Source organism: Embiotoca jacksoni, unplaced genomic scaffold, assembly GCF_022577435.1.
Source record: "Embiotoca jacksoni isolate LCO1_2020_lvr unplaced genomic scaffold, fEmbJac1.0.p SCAF_11, whole genome shotgun sequence".
Taxonomy (NCBI): Eukaryota; Metazoa; Chordata; class Actinopteri; family Embiotocidae; genus Embiotoca; species Embiotoca jacksoni.
Window position 1 is genome coordinate 16,217,882 of NW_027185241.1, and position 21,825 is coordinate 16,239,706.

Consider the following 21,825-nt stretch of genomic DNA (forward strand, 5'->3'; position numbering starts at 1 on the left):
GCTCAATCTTCATTTCCCCTGACACTGATTTTGCAATAAGGATCCGGAGAAAAGGGGAATGTCCATCTATTCATTTTAATGATCCCTCATTATTGACTGCTGGCAGGGAGGGGGCGGGCAAAGGTAATGATTCTTTGTCTTTGCTAGCCAATCACTCCTCTTAAAGGAATAAGTCTCTAAATAAGACCACTAATGGATGCCCAGTCTGACCTAAAGCTGACCCCAGATGCAACCCCTGCGAACTGACTTCCCGAAATGAAGGACTGACAGGTTGCAGCTTTAGTTATATCCTTTTTTTCTGAATTGTTTATGATTTGTGCAAAGAGGCGAAAGAATCAAGATCGTAAATGTGTATCCACAAATTCTGTGCTGTATGTAGATACTGATTTAAAGAAACAAGCAAAGCATGACACTCCACAGTCCTAATCAGTGTGTTGCTGTGAAGTAAATGAGAAAATTGATAGCACACCATTAAACATGAAGCTAAAGCAAGCACCCTGTTGTGATAGTTTAACCTTAACACTGAAAACTTTAAAGCAGAATATTTAACCATTTAAAAGATTTAAAGAAAAATATGTGAAAATGACATGTGTTACAGGGGTTTGTGTGTGATTATTGATCAGCCATTTTGCTCTCTGGAATTACCTAACAAGCTTAATTTGATGAGAAAAGTTATTGCGCCAGGCTAAGAAATACACTTGGATATCTTTTTCTGTCTTGTTGTAAGATAAATATGAAATCACAGCTAGGAAATGTTTACTTAGGAAACAGCTAGCCTAACTCTGCATAGGTAGAGAAAAACACCTACACCTTGTTATGTAACAATTGTCATTCTATAGTATGTTGTCCAAAACATCATGAAAATGTCATTATGGTATGTTGTCATAAATGTCATAAATATGTTATACCATAATATATCCTCCAAAATGTCATGAAAATGTATGTCATCCAAAATGTCCTAAAAACTTAATAGTATGTGATGTCTGTATGTTAATATGGTATGTTGTCCAAAAAGTCATAAAAATGTTGTGCTATAGTATGTAATCCAAAATGTCATTAAAATGTAATATGGTATGTGGTCCAAAAAGTCATGAATGTCATAATATGGTATGTCGTCCAAAAAGTCATAAAAATGTCATAAAAATGTCATAATATAGCGTGTCGTCCAAAAAGTAATAACAACGTCTCACTAGAGTATGTCGTCCAAAAAGTCATAAAAATGTAATACTTTAGTATGTCGTCTAAAAAGTTATAAAAATGTCATATTGTAGTATGTCGTCCAAAGAGTCATAAAAATGTAATACTTTAGTGTATCGTAAAAAAAATCATAAAAATCTGTCGTCCAAAAAGTCATAAAAATTTCATGATATAGTTTGTCGTCCAAAAAAAAATCATAAAAATGTCATAATATAATGTGTCATCCAAAAAGCCATTAAAAATTTCATAATATAATTTGTCGTCCAAAAAGTCATAAAAATTTCATAATATAGTTTGTCGTCCAAAAAGTCATGAAAATTTCATAATATAATGTGTCGTCCAAAAAGTCATTAAAAATTTCAGAATATACTGTCGTCCAAACAGTTAAAAAATTTGTCATAATATAATGTGTCGTCCAAAAAGTCATTAAAATGTAATACTTCAGTATGTCGTCCAAAAAGTCATAAAAATGTCAAAACATAGTATGTCGTCCAAAAAGTCATAAAAATGTCAAAACATAGTATGTCGTTCAAAAAGTCATAAAATTGTTATAATATAGTGTGTCATCCAAAAAGTCACAAAAATGTCATAACAGTATGTTGTCCAAAAAGTCATAACATTTTTATAATATAGTGTTGTCCAAAAAGTCATAAAAATGTCATAACATAGTATGTCGTTCAAAAAGTCATAAAATTGTTATAATATAGTGTGTCATCCAAAAAGTCACAAAAATGTCATAACAGTATGTTGTCCAAAAAGTCATAAAAATGTCATAACATAGTGTGTTGTCCAAAAAGTCATAAAAATGTCATAACATAGTGTGTTGTCCAAAAAGTCATAAAAATGTCATAATATAGTATGTCGTTCAAAATGTCATAAAAATATTTTAGTATAGTATGTCATCAAAGATGTCAGTCATCGCACCCAACCAAGGACTAGTTTGACTCATAACCACTGGTGCTTTTCCTCTTGTGTGTTTTTGTACACATAAAATGTGATATAATATGTTAATTTGTGACCTTTAGAGGAGCTTGTAACCTTTCAAAGAGCAACTCTAACTTTTTCACTGTTAATGTGCTGCTGATCGACTTGACTGTTGGTTTCATATTTACCTCAAAGACGTAGGAGTGGTATCAATACTCTTATCTGACTCTTGGCAACGAAAAGAGAATTTCCCAAAAAGTCCAACTATTGATGTGAATCCTTTTCCCACCGAACTTATTTTAGAACCACATATTTTCTCTGCACCTTTGGCAAATTTATATTGATTTAGATGTCTTCCCCAAATAACTTTCAGATGACTTGTGAAGAAGTGAGAGCTCGAGAAAACACAGAGGTACCTCCTTCCTTGACTGTAACGCAGGCATTCTGGTTCATGCTGAATCCTACCGTGTGTGAAAAGCACAAGGATCACAGATGGCACATCATTGCACCTTTATTCTACTGGTTTATGTGAGTGTGTGCATCTCAGCCAGTCTTGGCTGTCATCCGTCTGTCAAGCTAACGAACCCTACTTTACTGCAGCCTCCAACAGCTCTTTAAGGCATACTTCACACCACCGAAGAAATACACCCAGGTATTAGTTGTTCTGCCCGGATCATCTGGTGGACGACGGCTGGGCGGGGATGTTATTAGGAGCATTCATCTACAAGGCTCCCCAAGCAATACTATACAGAAACTGACCACAAGACAACCCTATCATCCTCAAAGATTACCTGTCTCCTGCACTGTGGATGAATGTTTTATCATAAAAGCTTTTCTTTTTTGCTAAGTGCCTCCTTGAGTGTTTGCTTTTAACTTTTGATTACTTTATGTCTTGTTGCGAAGAAGAAAAAAATAAAAAAGGCCCAGCCCATTTGAATATAATGGACTTAACGGGAAAGGTAGTCTCTCTTGCTTCATTGACAGGATATTTCGCGGTGGTGTAATCCAACACAAAGGGTGTTAATAAGTGTTGGCGGAGTGGTAATATCAGTGTCTTGAAGTGAGTTGAATTTTTATCTAGACATTGTCAAAGTGAGCCAAACAGGTGGAGAGCAAAGGGAGAAAACAGACATGACACAATCATATAAATAAAACAGTATGGCAGGCCATATGTTTCTGTTTCTATCTGTGAGGAAATATAGGATGTCATGCATTACGGTGTATAAAGACTCATTTACAACCATTAAAAGCAATCCAGTTGAACATCTCCGCTTTTGTTGTGCTGGATCACATCTCATTTGGCTCTTTTTACACACGATAGCCAAGTTCCTCTTTTATAAAGTCTTGAGTCATTTAGAAGAAAAAAAAATGTTTTTCTCTCTTTTGGTCCAGACGTTGAGGTTTCCAGCCCTTGGCCCCCCTCCTCCGCCCCCTCCTCCGCCCCCTCCTCCACCTCCTCCTCCACTGCGTTTTACCAGACGTCGCGTTGTGAGAGGGGAATGGTCGATTGCATAACGCCAGGCGAGACTTGATCGTTCCTGGCCTTCTCACAAAATTCAATCATTCTCTGCATACTCCAATCCCATGACGGCCCATTAAAGAGCAGCGCGGGTTAGGATTTCCCCTCATGTGTTTTAAATTGAAATTACGGTCACAAAGTCTGCCATATGCATGAATCGAGAAAGACAAGGAGCTCAGGGAGAAGGAGATATCACAATAGATGAAGGAGAGGAAGAGAGGCTAGGCTAGAATGATAACCAGGAAGACCCCACTCTCCCTCTTTAAGTCAATACATAAAGACTCAATATGTACAAATGTTTTTGTTTTAAACGCTCAACAAATATCAACAGTATGTGAAGAAAGACAGTTTTTGCATTATGACAAAGATTTTTTTGGGCGGGTCGTAACGTCACCCGATTCCCAATCAGATTGCGGCAAGATGGCGGGGGCCAAATTACAAACTCAACGCTTCATAACGGCAGATCACATACCGATGGGTGACATCACGGTTGGAAGCCACATGGTCTAAACCGGGGGTGTCAAACATACGGCCCGCGGGCCGGATCCGGCCCCGCCAGGGGGTCCAGCTCGGCCCGCCGGATGACTGTGCTAAGTGTGAAAATTACAGAAAGACATAAATTGCATTTCTATGAGAATAATGGAGGTTTATGAGTACCAACGTTTTGTAATTTTTTTTAATCGATCCAGTAATTGCTTCAAAACCAGCGTAAATGCGACGTCTGCTCCGGAGGCAGCAGCGCTCGCTGCTCGCTTTGTGACGCGTTTGACGTCAAACGCGTCACAAAGCGAGAGAATCTGCGGAGGAGAGCCCGGGCAGATAAACAGTGGGCTGATGTCTGAGGTTTTGCTCTTTATGTTTCTAGTTTATTGTAGAAAGACCTTAAAATGGGGTTTATCATCCAAAAACCTTCACCAATGATTCAAACAAAGAGAAATATTGTCGTTATGTATGCGTTATTATGCTGTGAATTTACTGGTCTGGCCCACTTGAGATCAAAGTGGGCAGTATGTGGCCCCTTAACTAAAATGAGTTTAACACCCCTGGTCTAAACCGAGAATGAATAGAACAGTGAATGCAACGACAGCTGACATTTTTTTTCCAATAGGTGACTATTATCACCACGACCAGCTGCCTGCAGGAAACCACCATTGGTGGCGAAGAAAAGAAATTACAGAGACAGAAGCAAAACAAGAGTTAACACTGGCGTTGCTTTCCACCACTGAAGACAGCTCTTGGTCAGTAAAGAAATAACATCCCATGCTGAGCTGGCAACGTTTCTTCTCGACTGCTGGGTAAACAGTTGTTAAAGTTAACGTTGGCTATAAAGCGCTCGCCAATATAGGTAGCCAATCGTGTAACGTCATTGACAATGTTATAAGTTTGTTGTTTGTTGATATGCGGTCCAGACAAGTTAGAATAGCTGTACGTGACTAGCTGAATTGGTTTGGCATCCTGCTATCTATCGAACTGAAGCAATTTTATGGAGCAAACAAATCGGGCGTGCTGATCATTTTTGGACAATACAAAGCTGATCTTTAGTGCAAGTAACTAAACTACAAACACATAAACTACAGAAAAACATTCAGAATGACACCAATGTATTGATTTGCCGTGGCTGTTTTCTTACTACTGTGGTCTTGCTAAAAATGAAGGTAAGCAAGCTGTAACATAAACTATAGGCTTAAACTATCGATCACGATCTCAACTATTTAAGTTTCCAGTCACCAATAAAACAAAAAAATCCAAATCAATATTGCACCACATATTGGTCATGTGAGAGAGACTGTCCATCTCACTGCATTTTTCTTTGTATGATTTCACAATACTTAAAAAGACCTGTCAAGATTTCCCAATTTCAGAAAACCAAATGAAAAATGGACCTGGTCTTGAATGTTTCTCCATATTCAGACCTTGCTAAAATCATTTCAAAGAGGTCTGCAGCTTTTAAACTCAGCACACCATAAGTCACAGAAGCAACAGGAAGCGATAAGGAGAATAGGTGAAGTATGAGACACCAGGAGATGATGACCCCAGATGTTCTCTGAGGAACTACTGGGATCTGAATCAGACTCTGACTGGCCATGAGTTCCTCATTCATGTTTTTCCCCGCGGACTGGAGGAAGGATAAATACGGACACACATACTCACACACCTACATGGATAAGACACTCTCTCTCTGAGGAGGATGTGATGCAGACACAGTGACCTGGGCAAACGACCCAGAGAGACACATCACTCCTTCACCATAACTGAGGTTGGGCTATTTCTGTTTGCTTCAGGAAAACTCCAATACACACACAAAAAAAAAAAAAAAAAAAGTTTGTATATTTATGCCCAGCGTTTCAAACTGAATACATCCAAGATCCAGTTTTACTGAACGACAGACTACTAAATATTATTGTATTGTGTCATTCAGCAAATTAGGCTCAACAAAACAACACTTGGACTTTTTTGTAAAACTCAGATCAAATCACTGTAGCAGCATTTGATTCTTGACATGACTGCAGCAGTGAAACACCGTCAGTTCCTGGTGATGATCTTTCAGTCTCACAGTGCCATCTAGTGCTGGTTATAAGGAGGTGCAGGCTACATGTACCGATGCTCTGCAGTACATATGAGTGTGGAAAGATTCTGACTAAAAATAGCTTTTTTATTAAAAAAGAAGAAAATGAGTGGTAAATTAGCATAACAATACACAAATATATGATGATGAATTGTTTTGTAAGGTCGGCCATTTTCTAAATAGATAACCTGAGGAATGCATTACCTTTCAGATAATATAAAGCCCGATCATTGTATGACTTTCCATATATTTCATCTGCCAGATTTTTTTTCTTTTCTTTTTTCTTTTTTTTGGTCGTGCATATAATCGATTGAGTACCTAAAAACTGCCCATCATAGCCCATTGCGGAAATTCTGAGTTTAAACAGTGGATGTGGCCTCTCGTGTTTAGTGAAAAACACATCATACTGTCTGTGTAAAGCGGTACAGTGTCTGTAGGGAGTGAAGATTTATTCAAGCATGGATCCCAAATCCAGTATTCACCTTTGTAACTAAATTCCCAAAATCTATTTGTACATATTACATTACCACATGTTGTTGAGTATCCTGACAGTCATTATTTTTAGTTTCTTTTATCAGATAGTAATAGGATTAACATTCAATGCCTCCCAAGCACTGTGCTATTGAAAGAGAAGTCACTCTTTAAGTAAAGTATTTTTCTTACTTGTTTGAAGATTAGAACATTCTTATTTAAAGATGTAATGCCCCACATGGTTTATATATTAAACTGTGGATGTCCTCCTTTTACAATGTTTTAGGTTCAGACATAAATATATGTAAATTGTCTGAATGAGAGAGTGTGATTTTTAATTTACAGTTAAGCAAATGGTTGTTTTCTTCCTTTCTTTGGTTGTTTTTCTTCTCCTTTTCAGTATTTTCTTTTCATTTTATTATATTTTGAGCTTATTCTGCAATTATATATCAGTTGTAAATTTACACTTTTAAAAAGCTTTTATGTAACACATGAAAATAAATAAATCGCAAGACATGCAAACTAGAACTTCTTCCTCTAACATCCTGCCTGAATACGCATATATTATTTGACTGAAAAATGAATGACCTTATTTATACCATTTAACAATAAAGACACAATAGAAGCCATTTAAGACAGTTTTAAATGAACACTGTCTCCCCCTGGTGCCTAACATGAACCCTGCTCTTTTATTTTTTTGCCCCATTTACTCTCTCTGCTACAGAACATGACAACTTCTGCTGCAGCTGGATAAGGATAGGACTACATGTTCGATGATTTGCAACACAATGAAACACATGTTTTATTTGGCATTGTTGAATAGTTTCTCTAATCCAGTAACAAATAAAAAGCAAGTTATCATGTTAAACAACCTTGTACACTACAAACGAAAAACACAGATCTTTTAGTGTTTAGAATTAAGGCACATTTTAAAGCAAAAAGTATCATCCGTTAAAATAAAACGAATGACTTTCACAATCATATACTTTTACATTATGTACATTATGTTAAGAGTTCAAGTAAAATAACTTTGACCTCTTGATTGAGGGATTGTAATATGTTCAGTAGTAAAACACTATTTTTGGTCTTGTGTGGTCATAGAACCTTACGATGTATATGTAACTGAAGCTTTGTGTATAGCTCACTCTATAAATCAATAAATACAGATATATGTATAAAGCATCGATCACTCATAAGAGCAATTCTATTAAAAAAAAAAAAAACAAGGAGTGATGCAATGGTAGATGGTCACCTGTGAACTCTCTCTCTAATATGTAAATCTCATGACTGCAGTGAGTTCAGTGCTACCAGAAGAAGTGCAATCTATAACTGACTTATGTACAGCAGTGTTTAACTTCAACATATTTACTGTCTATCATGGGCACTTGGTGTTGCAAGCATCACCTGACTTGAAAAGGCCATAGACACTGACCAGTGGGAACATGGATACAGCACCGAGCATGGAGCCCAGCTGCACCACAGCCCCACACCACACGAGGGCGCTGTGGCCCTCATCTCTCAGAATCACCCCAATGATGACTTTCACATAGGACAGGCAGAGGACAAACAGGATCCAGGCCAGCACCTGCAGAGGAGGAGAGGTCAATGTGTGCATGAAATGGTATCCAGTTCCTATATACAGAAATAAGTCCGACTGAAACGCGTCCTGGTTTGACCTCAACATGTCAGCTGGCTCAGCGGGTGTCAGTGTTAGCCACCATGACCATGTTTTGGACAGGAAGTTTTCACTCAAAACTAAATCTGAGTCAGTTCACTTATTATTTCCTTCTCTCTAGTTGGTGCTTCCATTTAAATACAACTGTTAAAACCCTGTCTTACACCTGCTTGGTAGAACTTGTTGTACATCCCTGAAGGTTTTAACGTGTTGCTGTTGTATTCTGGGTTTTTAACAATGTCTGAATGTCTCATTATTTTTTGCAGTTGTATTGTTTGGAAAAGTGTATCAACAAAGTCATCATTATTGTGACAAAATAACACCCACTAGAAAAACATTCATAACGTGTTGTACCACATAATATAGATATCTCTATTGGGTTGATGTGCTCTCCAAACCTGCCAATCACAGTACACTCTACAACCATGACAAATCTTACAAACACTGAGTGATTGTAACAGGTGGGTGGTACTTTCATTCTTTAACAAGGTTAAGTCCCATTTATAAGAGAGGACTCACAACTTCTATTTTAGAAAATGACCAACGCTGTATCACGCCAAAGTGTGTTATAGACTCATCAGTCAACTAGTCGTCAATGTTAGGTCTAGGCACTAAAAATCATGTGATTAGAGTTAGGAAAATATCATGGTTTGGGTTATATGTGACAGAATCGCAGTTTGATTAGGTTTGGGCACAAAAAAAATGTGGTTAGATAATTTTAAGATAAGTAACATTACGTAGGTTAAGGAACTGAAATATGTTACATTATGTAAGTAACTTACTTAAAATTACCACAATGACTTTTCTTTCTTCCAAGTCCAATGTTTGTTCTGACCAACCACGCCCAACATCTTCTCTTTTCAGACTTTCTCACTTTGTATTAACTTAAATGACCTCCTTCTTTGACGGTCATACATGTGTGTACTTCTAATGCCGAGGCAAAACTCAAAACTTACACAGTATCTTCTAGAGCACTGGCGGGTGTATTTGACATGCAGGCGTGATATCAGGCTGGTATAACAGGCTGAGTTAATGTCTTTGAAAGAAAGAGGCTTACTATGACCACAGTTCCAGAATCACTGTGGACCAGCAAAGGACAGGGGCTCAGAGCAGCCATGGCCATGATGTAGGATCCGAATCCAGTCCCAAACATGGTCAAAAAACACATGAAGACAAGAGACCTGGAAACAAAATCCAATGCATGGGGAAAAAATTAGCATTTTCTGTTACACTGCATCGGTTCACATCACCAAGCACACTGATATGGTTGTTTTTCAGAGCTTGTGACGACCTCCACAAGCTATTTGTGAACACCACTTATTCCAACTGAATGTATTTCCTCTGTTTCCGTTTTCTGAACATCTTGTCATCATCAGATGTCATCGAATAATCATTGAGATGTTTGTATTTCTTACCTTACTGGCACAAACATGGCGATGAAACAGGCCACGGGGTTAGCGACAGCAGCCATGGTGGTAGCTAGATGGTAGGCCTTGTTCCCGTAGGGCAGACAGGAGTAGGACTGCACTGAGGGGAGCACTGCATTGGTCATAGCATTAACCCAAGCCAGTACAACGAAGATGAAAAGCAGCTCGAAGTTGCTGTACGTCCCCCTCCCAAAAGAGCTCCTGGGTTCCCTCTGGGCAGCCTCCAGATAACTGATCATTGGTCTCTGCTCAGGTGATTGGCCATGCAGTGACATACCCTGCTCTTTCTTCTCACGCTCCAGTTCCCCGCTGAAGTACCGGTCGTTCTTTCTCTCCCGAGCCACAGCTGGGTGGTGGTTGAGCAGAATGAAGGCCACCAGGCACATGACCATCATGGCACTGAGGAACATAAAGAAGACCTCGGCAGTGAATCTAGCCGGCTGGGAGATAGCTTCTAGCTCCCCACTGCCAACCGTACTGGAATCATTAGCTGTTATATTACCAGCCAAAGTGGCATTTTGACAGTGGACTACACCAACACCTTGAATCAGAGCTACGAGTGCCGGCACCAGACCACTGAGGCCTTCACCTGCAAAGTATGTAGTAAGATATTGTGGATGCAGATGCATCATGAACGGAAGGAAGGTAACAGATGAGGTGCAGTCCACCACAGAAAGCAGGAAGCTTAACGTCAGCAAGGGAACGCTGCGCGAGAAGCCGCCTATGGTCACTGTCTGCTTCCAGAAAAAAGCCAGCAGGAATGTGGCCACGATCCCCAACGCAACAATGCAGTAGATGACCGGCCGCTCGTCCAGAGCTCCCGGGCGGAAGTGGTGCATCAAGGTGATGAAGAAAGCACTTATATTGGCCAGTTGGATGAGGATTGTGAGGTCGGAGGGCAGGTACCATTTCTCTGGGATATCATGTACGATCAAGGGGAGTTCCACCCACATCCCATTGATGGCCACCCAGGAGCCCATACCGAAGAAGCACGTCAGCAGGTGAGTCAGCAGTGACATGATGGAGACAGGAATGAGGCAAAACAGGAAATGTTGATGTACACAATCTGAAAGACATCAGCAACAACAAGAAGGTTGATTAGTGAAGTTTGAAGAATGACAATCTCAAAATGTGTTTATAGTTAAATGGAGCTCAGTTTAAAGGAATACGTATAATTTTATTTTTTGGATATTTGGAATATGAGCCTTTCAGTTTTATCCAATTCTATATGTTATACCATTTGCATTTGCTCTGTTACTGCTTAGTCATACACAAGTTATCTGACATAAATTTAATAACTGAGGGTATTGTTGATATTGATCTCGTTACCGGTGTTCTGTTTGAGAGATTTCATAGATGACAGAGAAGAACATCACTATTTTCACATCAAGTAACCTTTGAAGAAATGACTTGCATTGGGCTCAATGTAAGCATGTTAGCATGCTCGATATGACAACACTAGCATGCTAATGTTTAGCAGGTTTAGTGTGTTTGCGTGCTGAAATGTACCCATTGGCGCTAAAAACAGTGTGCAGCTAAGGCAGATGGGAATGTCATGTCAGCATATTGAAGTTATTACATGAACTTGAATTTCTGTACCAGCATTCATAACAATCCATTCACGAGTTGGTGAGACATACATTCATTTGAAAAAGTAAGTATATAACAGTTCATATGAGTTTCTTTAGTCTGTGACAAACATGTGGCCAAACAACTTTATCTTTGTTCCATCTGCACATGAATCCATAAAGCCTGGTCTTTGCCTCTATGCTCATTAACAAACCGTAGTTTTGCTCTTATGTTCTTAGGCTCTTATGTTGTTAGGCTTTTTTCCGGCATGCCTTCCATACAGGTCAAATTTTTTGCAATATTTTTGTGATTATAGACACCTGCACTTTGAGACCAACAGTCGCAGGAGTTACCAGCAGACCTTGTGAAGAAATGTCGAGGTTCTTGGAGACTTCTTATTGTTTCAAACTGTCTGCTCTTGGGCTGATGGTTGTTTGAAATCTCCACCACTTGCAGATGGTTTTCTTTAAAAGGTATGATATTTTTTTTTTAAATAATTTGGAGCTCTTTATTAAATCCCTTGCCAAACTCATCGGCATCTACTGTAGGCCTCAGAGGGATCATTTGATCTCGACATGATGACATCACACACCTCGATCGCAAAGAGAACACCAGGCCTTCGATGTCAGAGGATTTAATAAAGCAGGTCCACCTGTCATAGTTAAATTTCACTGAGGTACTTACTTTTTCACATGACTGTATCCGTGTGGACCAAAGTGGAATACAGAGCAAATGTCCTGGGGATATTTGGTAGCTACATAACATGTTAACATATATAACACATAGTAATATCCAATATCCAAATTTTAATTGAATTTTGCCTGAATGTAAAAGCCTGTGCCCGGGTGTGTGGGATTGACCTTCCTATAATCTCTGCCTCCTCTTCCATCACTCTCACATGTCTTGTTTGGCAATGGATGCATGGCCTTTCACACACTGACACACTGCCCCCATAAAAAGCACCATGTGGTGCCGACATCAACACACACATTAAAAGGAGATGATTGTTTATCTATGTAGTAAAACTACGTATAGTACATAGTGGATGTGAAGAATTTGCTCCATTTCAAAATGTAAACAAGTGGAAAACCTTTGCTTACTATACCATCACATGTGTTTTTATGGAGTCCTCTAATGTCTTTCAATGGGACGGGGTCAAAGAGATTTTTCAGTGACAAAATACCTCCATATGAAGGGAACACCAGGGCTTGTAGCAGTCTAAAAGAGGTTTATTTAATGTAGAAGTTGACCTAAATATATATGAATGATGATAATAATAATAATAATAATAATAATAATAATAATAATAATAATAATAATAATAAAAAAGTATTTAATTCCAAACGCATATCAATAGAATCAATAATGTCACTCAATAATATTCAGAAACAAGAAAGAAAACTATAACATCAGCCTTACATGAAAACGTCCTGGTCATCAGAACCACAATATAATATCTTAACTCTTAAAGTTATCTTGGTAAATAGATGGACTACAGCACAGAGCAGATGCACTGTTAAGACTCGAGTCTTTGGGTTCTAGGATGATCCAATAACCCTTACTCCCTCCATGCATCGGGTCTACGCTGTTATCAGGAAGCAGAATCCATCTTACCTTCAGAGCACAGGAAGAGACATCTCTCCTCTGATCTCTGTCCTTACAAAACCGTTCACTCCATTGTGACCACACTTTTTTTCCTGTTACATCTGCAATGTAAGTGTGTGTGTCAATACACTCCCTCTCCCCTACTTTTCTTACACACACACAGGGTTACATCCCGCTTCTGTGTCTCTGCTGCACTTGACAGGGGAGGGACCGCACAGGCGCACGTGTCCTCTACCGCCATGACACTTGCATGTTTCTCTGTAGGAGATTGGATGGTGGTTTCAAAACCAGACAGACATGTGCACTCTGCTTCTGGGAGCTCAGCAATAGGAGGAAGCAGAGGAGGAGGAGGTCTGACTCCTCCCCTTCCTTTTCCCCTCCCCCAACCAGCAAACGACCTTGTGGTCTGCCCTCCTTTAAACACACAGGCAGCAGAGTGAGTGAGAGGAGTCCAACTGCTTTTGGCTTCACACTCAGTAGAGTTATATATCATATATAAACACCTCTACTCCTCTCTCCCTGCTTTTCTTTGTTTGTATGGCCTCACTGTGCCAGCAGTTGCCGTATGATTGTGAACCTACCCGTTTCCTCATCACAGATGGTGTGAATACAATTACGCAACTGAGAAGACCAGTCTGTCAGGTTCAACTTGGGCAGAGCAAACATGACATTGCAGTTTAGATGTTTTTAGTGTAAAATCAGTTTAAATGGAAACATGCCAAACATATGATGGTTGTTTTTTTTAAATTCTGAATATGGGTCAGTGCTCCACATTTTCAGTGAGACACATTTGACTGAAAGTCATTAAGTGACTACAGTAATATGCCATAGGTATTCTGCAATTTAAAACAATGAACAATGATGGTGACCTATAAACAGCTTAAAATCACCCGAGCTCATGTTAAGCCAAAAGTGTGTAATGTGTCTGTCAATCTGCAAGAGGAATCTGTGTCAGTGTAACTTTTTACCTCACTAGGCGTAAAACGTAAGGTGTCCTAGAATGAGCACCAAACACAAACGCAAAGTGCCAACCAACAGGAATGTCACCCATTGGTTTGTGAACAGCCATAATGAAGTCTCGAGTTTGGATTTTTGGCCGTCGCCATCTTGCTAGTTTGGAGCGGTTTTGAGTCAGAAGTGACCATATTTGGACGAGCTGGGGAGGAGCAAGCAGCAGATCTGACTCGATCTGTTTGGAAGCTCAACGATACTACGTACCGCCCACCGATAGCCGTAACCTGACTGCACTACAGGCCTGTCAATTAAATGAAACACCCCCAAAAACTCTGCTTTTTGAAGCTTGTTTTTTTTTTTTTTTTTTATTAATGACGGGCTTATTTTCGGATGGGCTGCCAGAAAACTAATTAGAAGGAGTGATTTTAGCTAACAAAACTAAAATAACTTAAAAATGATTCACTTCAAATTTCATGAGAAGTTGAATGGGAGTCTATTTGTTGTTCTCACCAAATACACCAGGATGTCCTTCTGCAAGCTCACAAATTAATCAAAGCAGTCCCCTTTGTCAAAGTTGTCAGCTACAAGTAGGAAGCTGGGAACAGCTTAGCCAAGGCTGAATGTAAGACACATTTTATGTTACAGATAAGATTATTCTCCTGTTGGCACACTGTATTAAAAAATAGATATTAAAACTGAGTTTATGCTGCCTTTATCTCATCATGAAATTAAAAGCTTAAAACAGGTCAAATCAAATTGCTTAACTAAAGTCATCTCAGAAGATTGCATTAGAATATCAAATTTGGTTTGGATTCAAATTATACAGTTTAGTTCTTACAGATAAACACGGGGTTCGATGACAACATTTGTTAACGTCAGGTCAAAATCTGTGAGAGTGTTGTAGAAATCTACAAAATCTATCTTTGGCTGTAATAAATAAAATCATTTCTTGTTATTTAGTTTTTCTAAAATCCAAATTTGTAACAAAATTCCTCGTTATAAGATTACCTAACCAAACACAATAAACCATGTAAGCTGCTTACATTAAATCTATTAATTATTCTTTATTACACTTTAGACACACCACCTACCTGCTTGTGGGAACTGAAGCACACAGTTGGTTTTGATGTGAGGTTACACAAGTGCAGCGTTGTTGAGGTGTTGCTCCGCTCAGATATTTAATGGCTCTGCAGCCTTCTGATGTTACTGTCTGTAGAGTATGCATGCACAGTGAGCCCAAGGGCTTTGTACTTTACTAGTCTGGATCTCTGAATCCGTGTCATGTGACTGTTGAGGGCTGAGCCAGGGGTTCAGTTTGGGAACCAAAATCCTCAGCAGTAAAAGTAGGTGGATGAAGGGAATGAGGACAGATGGAGGAAAGAAACGAGGGAGGGAGGATGTGGCTCAAATGTTGGTGTAAGATAAGAAGAAAGGAGTGGATGAAAGCCTGTCTACAATATTATTACATAGAACATAGTACTCGTCGTTTACTCAGAGCGAATGCAGGCAGCCTAGCCAACCAGAAGATGACTACGGACAGCTTTCTCAGTGGGTGTTGGGTCAGGGTCAGTTTGGCTTTTGTTCAGCACAAATTCCAGCTCAAATGAATGACCCCTGTTGAGCACCAACTTCACTGGATGGCATTTCATTGGAGTGCCCTTGCACCCACCTCTGCTCTGCCTGGAACTACATGTTCCCTTCCCAAGTACCAGCATGACTGTGAGATTTGGGATTCCAGCAACTGCTGCGTTTCTAATGAATTTGCTGTCGATATCAATTAAACTTCTGTTCTTTCTTGTCCCCACAATTTTTCTCTATTTCATACAAGAAAACAGCTGCTTGTTCTGTTTTGCTGGTAACAAATTAGATTACAGAAATGTAACAGCAGGGCACATTTTCCAGAGTAAGTGGTCTTGTGAATGGCTTTTTATATGTGCAGTAAATCTTAAACATAATGTGTTAATAATTGCACATTTTTGTTCACAACCCAGTCCCAACTTTTTTTGTGACGTGTGCTGGCATCAATTCAAAAATAAGCATATATCTTTCATTAAAAAAATAAAATGTCTTTGTTTCAAGATTTGTTATGTTGTCTTTGGTCTATCTGCAATTAAATACAGGTTTACATAATATACAAATCATTACATTTTGTTTTTATTTACATTTTACGCAGCATCCCTACTTTTTTGGGAATTGTTATCCACTGCAGCATGTTTGCTATCCTACAGGAAAAATACATCAGTTTTCCTCATGGGGCACATATAATAACATGGGGAAAATATGTGGAAGAGTTTTCACATTGTAATCTACACGAGTATCACATTACATCATGAACATTTTCCAAAACACGTTTCAATGGCCAAAATACACACATATCAGAATCACGTGTGTATGTCGTCACGTTATCATATGACTTTTTACACACGTGTAATTCATGTGGTTTTTCTGTAAGGCAACATGGCAAATTTTGATGTCTGTCCCCATGTGACCAATCTGCCATACAATTCTATAAAAGTCCTTATTCATTAATCAATCAATCAATTAGCAATCTTGTTTGCTGACATGGCAATGCTCCTATCTCTGGTTTTAAATGTTGTGTTTTGGGACTGAAGCGTGACCACAAAAGGAACCTCAAATTGCATTGAAGCTAACTTGGTGAGTCTGAGTGTCAATTTTTTTTTTTTATTGTGATGCAACATCACAGATACAAACTCTACGGTCTTCACAACTATGTGAGATTGTATTTTATGAGAGTCATTAACGCATCATCAAATGAATGAATACCTTTTGAGAGAATCGTGTCCAACCCTCCAGTAGACATTTGCAGACCTGAAGAGTTCATATTTTCTTTTTCCGACGTACCTAATGACCTAACGAATGATGAGTGAGCAGTAATAAACACATTGTACACATCGTGAAAAGATCCAAATCATTAAAGATAAGTTGGCTGTTCAGTTCAGATGTTTTCTGCTGATTTTATGACCTCTCTGGTCTGCTAAACTAAATGTGTTTTTATTATTGTGAGCCGAAGACACTGATGTCCAGCCACAGGACATGTGAAATAGACCTCAGGACTCTGGACGTACAGGGAACTTCAGTGACTTGGAGTCAGGGCGAATATTTGTGGAGAAACACAATACTCTGCTTTCTTTCTCAAAACTGCTGGGGCTCCACATTTAAACAAATATGTCTGTGTTTTGGTACTGCTTGTACTGTGTGAGTGAGTCTGAAAGATTCATGTGTTAGATATCAACAGGAGGTCAGTGTGAGCTGAGGAGCTGCTGATAAGATTTATTTCATTGCATACTTTATCATTAAATAAGAGTGAAGAGCATGCACACCTGACCTTCAGCCTCATTCTGTTTGCTACTGTGACTGGTCTCACAGCCTTTCAGCTTACTATTTGGATATTTACTTATCAGACTGTCACTATCATGTTGTGGAGCATCACAGACTAAACTTAACGACAAATTGGTTTTAGAATTTCATAGCAGCCTCTTTGAGTGCAAAGTTGCATCACTGTGTTGTAAGGAAATATTTAGATTATTTGGATCGTGATCATTACCTCTAATCTGAGCAGAAATACTGATTTAGTTGTGTTCCTGGTGAAAGTTGCAGCAGTTACTATCTTTACAGTAATAGTGAATTAAATGATAGACTTTAATGGTGAAAGGTAGAGGTGCAAATCCACACAGAATTATTAGCTGTGCAGTTCCCTCCTACACGGCAGGATTTCATCTTTTTGTCTAACTCTCGCAGCATTGTTCCCAACAGCATCAGGCAATATATGGTTTTGCTGTGGCTGTTTTCAGATTGCAGATCTTAGTGTAACCCTGAACTGAGGACAGACTGCCTGGATGCTACAGTGACTCACTACTGCCTCCTCATGCACAAAGTGGTATTACAAGATGGGAATTATGTTAATTCATAAGGAAGCGTTTCACCAAAAAAAAAAAAAAAGAGAGACAGTTTATCTCGTAATTATGACTTAAAATCTCATAATTACGTGATCTAGATCTCGTACGAGAAAAGTTAAGGTGTATGGTAAAGTTAAAAAGATATTGGCAGATTTGAACTTCCCGACAAAATAACAGAACACCTAAACTTTTGTCAAAACCCAAATGAAGGCCCTTCTCAGAGCTGGCAAAATTACATTGGCCTTTTTGCACAGCCGGCTGGGAGACAAGTGGACAGGGACCGTCTGAAAAGTGCAACACTGAAAAGAAATGCTACTCACTCAGAGTAGTGACACATAAATCAAATTACCTATATAGAAAGTATGATTTTCCCTAATTCTGAGGAGTTTTAAATAGGAAAAATATTAAATAACTTCTGTCATTTTCCTTGTCATATCTCCAAAATCACTCAACAATAGTCTCCTGTTGGTTATAGACTAGGCTACTGCAACTCTTAGTTTATGCCTTTGTATAGCTTCGGTCTTATTCAATTGTAGTGTCACCAAAATCACTTCTCACTGATGAAGACGTAAATTGAACACTTTTGGAGCATTTCTTTTCTTTTCATTGGTGCACTTTGCAATCGGTCCCTGCCCAGTCTATCAGCCGGCTAAGAGGCCAATGTAATTTCTCCAGCTTCAAGGAGAGCTTCTTTTATTGAACTACACCTTCCTGCAAGTAGGAAAAAAAAAAAAAATCGTCAAATTTGAGTTTTTGATTCAGTAGGTTTGAATCTGCCAATATCTTTCTAACGTTACAGTACTAGCCAACGTCAGCGCCATGAGGCTACACCTTAAGTTGTCTCATAAATAAGATATCCAGATCGTATACTTGTTATGTAATTGCAATGCTCTTCCGTAGTTTCAGAGAAAATCGTGGGTTCTTCTTTTTTCGTGGCACGGGACAAAAGAGTTTGCTCACATCTGTAATTGATCTCAATACTTTCTCCACCAGTGATGACTAAAGACCTGCGAAAGTAAAAACATTTTCATCCGTTTCAGCTGTACTTTGTGTTTAGTGCCTATTTGCACATGTTAACATGCAAACACATGAAACTAAAATGGAAAACATTATACCTGCTGAACATCAGCATAATAGGATCGCCGTTATGAGCATGTTAGAACATAATTTAATTAGTTATATAAAAGGTTTGGTACAAAAATCTTTATGATACAACTTCAATCCTGTTCAAGCTCAATAAAAAAAAAAATTCAAAATCATTTACAAAGATGTAGAACAAGCAATGATATGTGTTAGTTTTATTCGTTTTTATTTTTGGTTTAATTTTTTGGGGGGAAGGGTCCTGGGTGACGAGGATAGCAGAAAGGGTGGGTTTTGGGGAAGAAGAGGGGTGCGGGTGAGAGGAAAGGGAGTAAAATGGAAGTATAGGGGAGAGAAAGAGAGGAAAGAGAGTTTAAGGGGAAGGATAGAGGAGACTAACAGAGGAAAGGGAGTATTAGGGGAAGGATAGGGGAGACTAAGAGGAAAAAGAGTATTATGAGAAGGATAGGGGAGACTAAAAAAGAAAAAGGATTATTATGGGAAGGAAAGGGGAGACAGAGAGGAAGAGGAGTATTAGGGGAAGGATAGGGGAGACTGACAAAGGAAAGACAGTATTAGGGAAATGATAGGGGAGAAAAAAAAGAGGAAAGAAAGTATTATGGGAAGGATAGGGGAGACTAACAAAGGAAAGTGAGTATAAGGGAAAGGACAGGGAAGAATAAAAGGAAATAAATTAATAGGGGAAAGGATAGGGGAGACGAACATAGGAAAGAAAGTATTAGGGAAGGATAAGGGAGACTAACGGGAAAGAAATTACAAGGGAATGGATAGGGGAGACTAACAGTGGAAAGAATGTACTAGGAGAAAGATAAGTAAGACTAATAGTGGAAAGAGATTATTAGGGGGAGGAAAGGGGAGACTAAAACAGGTAAGAGAGTATTAGGGGAAGGATAGGGGAGACTAACAAAGGAAAGGGATTGTTAGGGGAAGGGTAGGGGAGATTAACACAGGAAAGAGAGTATTAGAGGAAGATAGGAGTAACTAAAAGAGGTAAGAGAGTATTAGGGGGAGGATAGGGGAGACTAAGAGAGGAAAAAGAGTATTTTGAGAAGGATAGGGGAGACTATAAAAGAAAAAGGATTATTATGGGAAGGAAAGGGGAGACAGAGAGGAAGAGGAGTATTAGGGGAACATAGGGGAAACTAAAAGAGGTGAGAGTATTAGGGGAAGGATAGGGGAGACTGACAAAGGAAAAGGATTATTAGGGGAAGGATAGGGGATACTAACAGTCAAAAGGGATTATTATGGGAAGGATATGGGTGACTCAGAGAGAAAGAGGAGTATTAGGGGAAACTAACAGATGTGAGAGTATAAGGAGAAGGATAGGGGAGACTGACAAAGGAAAGGGAGTATTAGGGGAAGGATAGGGGAGACTAAAAGAGGAAAGGGAGTATTAGGGGAAGGAGAGGGGAGACTAACACAGGAAAGAGTATTAGGGGAGAAAGGGGGAGACTAACAGATGTGAGAGTATAAGGAGAAGGATAGGGGAGACTAAGAAAGGAAAATGATTATTAGGGGAACAGTAGGGTAGACTAAAATAAGAAAGGAATTATTAGGGGAAGAACAGTGGAGACTGACAAAGGGAAGAGAGTATTAGGGAAAGGATAGTGGAGAATAAAAGAGGATTGAAAATATCATGGGAAGGATAGGGAAGACTAACAGAGGAAAGAGAGTATTAGAGGAATAATAGGGGAGACTAAGAGAGGAAAGGTGGCTTTCTGTTGTCAAGCCTTAGCTGAATAATCAGCCACCTCCTCGTCCTCTTTCAGATCTCCCTTTTATTTCTTCTTCTCCTCTCTTGCTTGCCTTTCTCGTTCTTTTCCTTCCTTGCTCATCTTTCTCCCTCTGCACCTTTTTTTCTGTTCTGTCCTTCCTCTTTTCTTCAGCTTTCTTTTTTATCCAGTTTTGCTTTCATGTCTTTTTCCTTCTCAGCTTGTGATTTCTGTTGTCTCCTTCCTTCCCTCTTTTACTTTCTGAACGAGCTCCTTCCTCTCCTCTCTTACTTTTTTTTAAGATCCCTCCTCTCTAGTTTACCTTCTTTCATGATCTCTTCCTGTTCAGCCTCCAACTCCTGATATATCGTCTGTTTCTTTGTTCGCCTTCACAACGTCTTTATTCTTGTCTTGTTTTTTGTCTCCAGTTTTTTGGTGCCTCCTGTTTTAATCTCGACCGCTTTCATTTCTTTTTTTTTTTGTCCATTTCATCAATCTCCTCCACTTTTTCAGTTGTCTCCTCAATTCTTTTCCTCTGGCACTTGCAGGTCTTTATTGTTGTCTTTAAAGTCGCTGTTTGTCGTTTTACTTTTATTTCCTCAGTTTCTGAAGAAACCAAAATCTCAATTTATTTTTTCTCCTCCTCGTTTTATTTTTTATTCTCCTCCAACTTGCTCTTTTCCTCTTCAGTTTCTGTATTCTTGTCCTGTTCTTTCTGTCATTCTGCAGATGATGTGAAGCACAATAATCTGGGCCTTGTAACTATTGTCGCAACATCCAAGAACATTAATATATGTTTCTAATACATGTGACTCGTCTGTCTGCACAATCTCTGCATATTTCATCAATTTTTTTCCCAATAAACTTTAATTATTACTGTATATGAGGCTTTCACTTTGAGTTTGTACAACATTATGGAACATATTTTCATTCATTTAATTTCATATATTTATCAGGGACAAATAAAAAGCATGATCAACAGAAAAAAACCCTGTATAGTTTCATCTGCTTGTTGAAAGACAACCTAAAATAAGAATAAAATGGTAGTTAACATAATTAATAAACACAAGCTAATACAGCCACCAATCAAACCGTGTCAAAACATAATTAGGAGGAATTACCAACAATCCATAATAAGTGAACATTTGTCTTTTGTGTTTGATTTGACGAACACAGCACTATGTACGG

The 21,825-nt window shown here is 38.8% G+C and overlaps 1 protein-coding gene across 2 annotated transcripts; it reads right to left on the minus strand.

Annotated features, from left to right (window-relative positions):
* Positions 1 to 7,454: 7,454 nt before the first annotated feature.
* Positions 7,455 to 15,125, minus strand: slc52a3-2b (solute carrier family 52 member 3-2b). Of its 2 annotated transcripts, none has more exons than XM_069143355.1 (4): positions 14,999 to 15,125; positions 9,768 to 10,845; positions 9,410 to 9,533; positions 7,455 to 8,262 (listed from the first exon to the last, which is right to left on the minus strand). In XM_069143355.1, the coding sequence occupies exons 2-4, from the start codon at positions 10,796 to 10,798 to the stop codon at positions 8,053 to 8,055; spliced, it is 1,365 nt and encodes a 454-aa protein (XP_068999456.1). In that variant the 5' UTR covers positions 10,799 to 10,845; positions 14,999 to 15,125; the 3' UTR covers positions 7,455 to 8,052. The 2 variants fall into 2 exon arrangements, with proteins under 2 accessions (XP_068999456.1, XP_068999455.1); XM_069143354.1 differs by lacking the exon at positions 14,999 to 15,125 and adding an exon at positions 12,963 to 13,557.
* Positions 15,126 to 21,825: the final 6,700 nt, after the last annotated feature.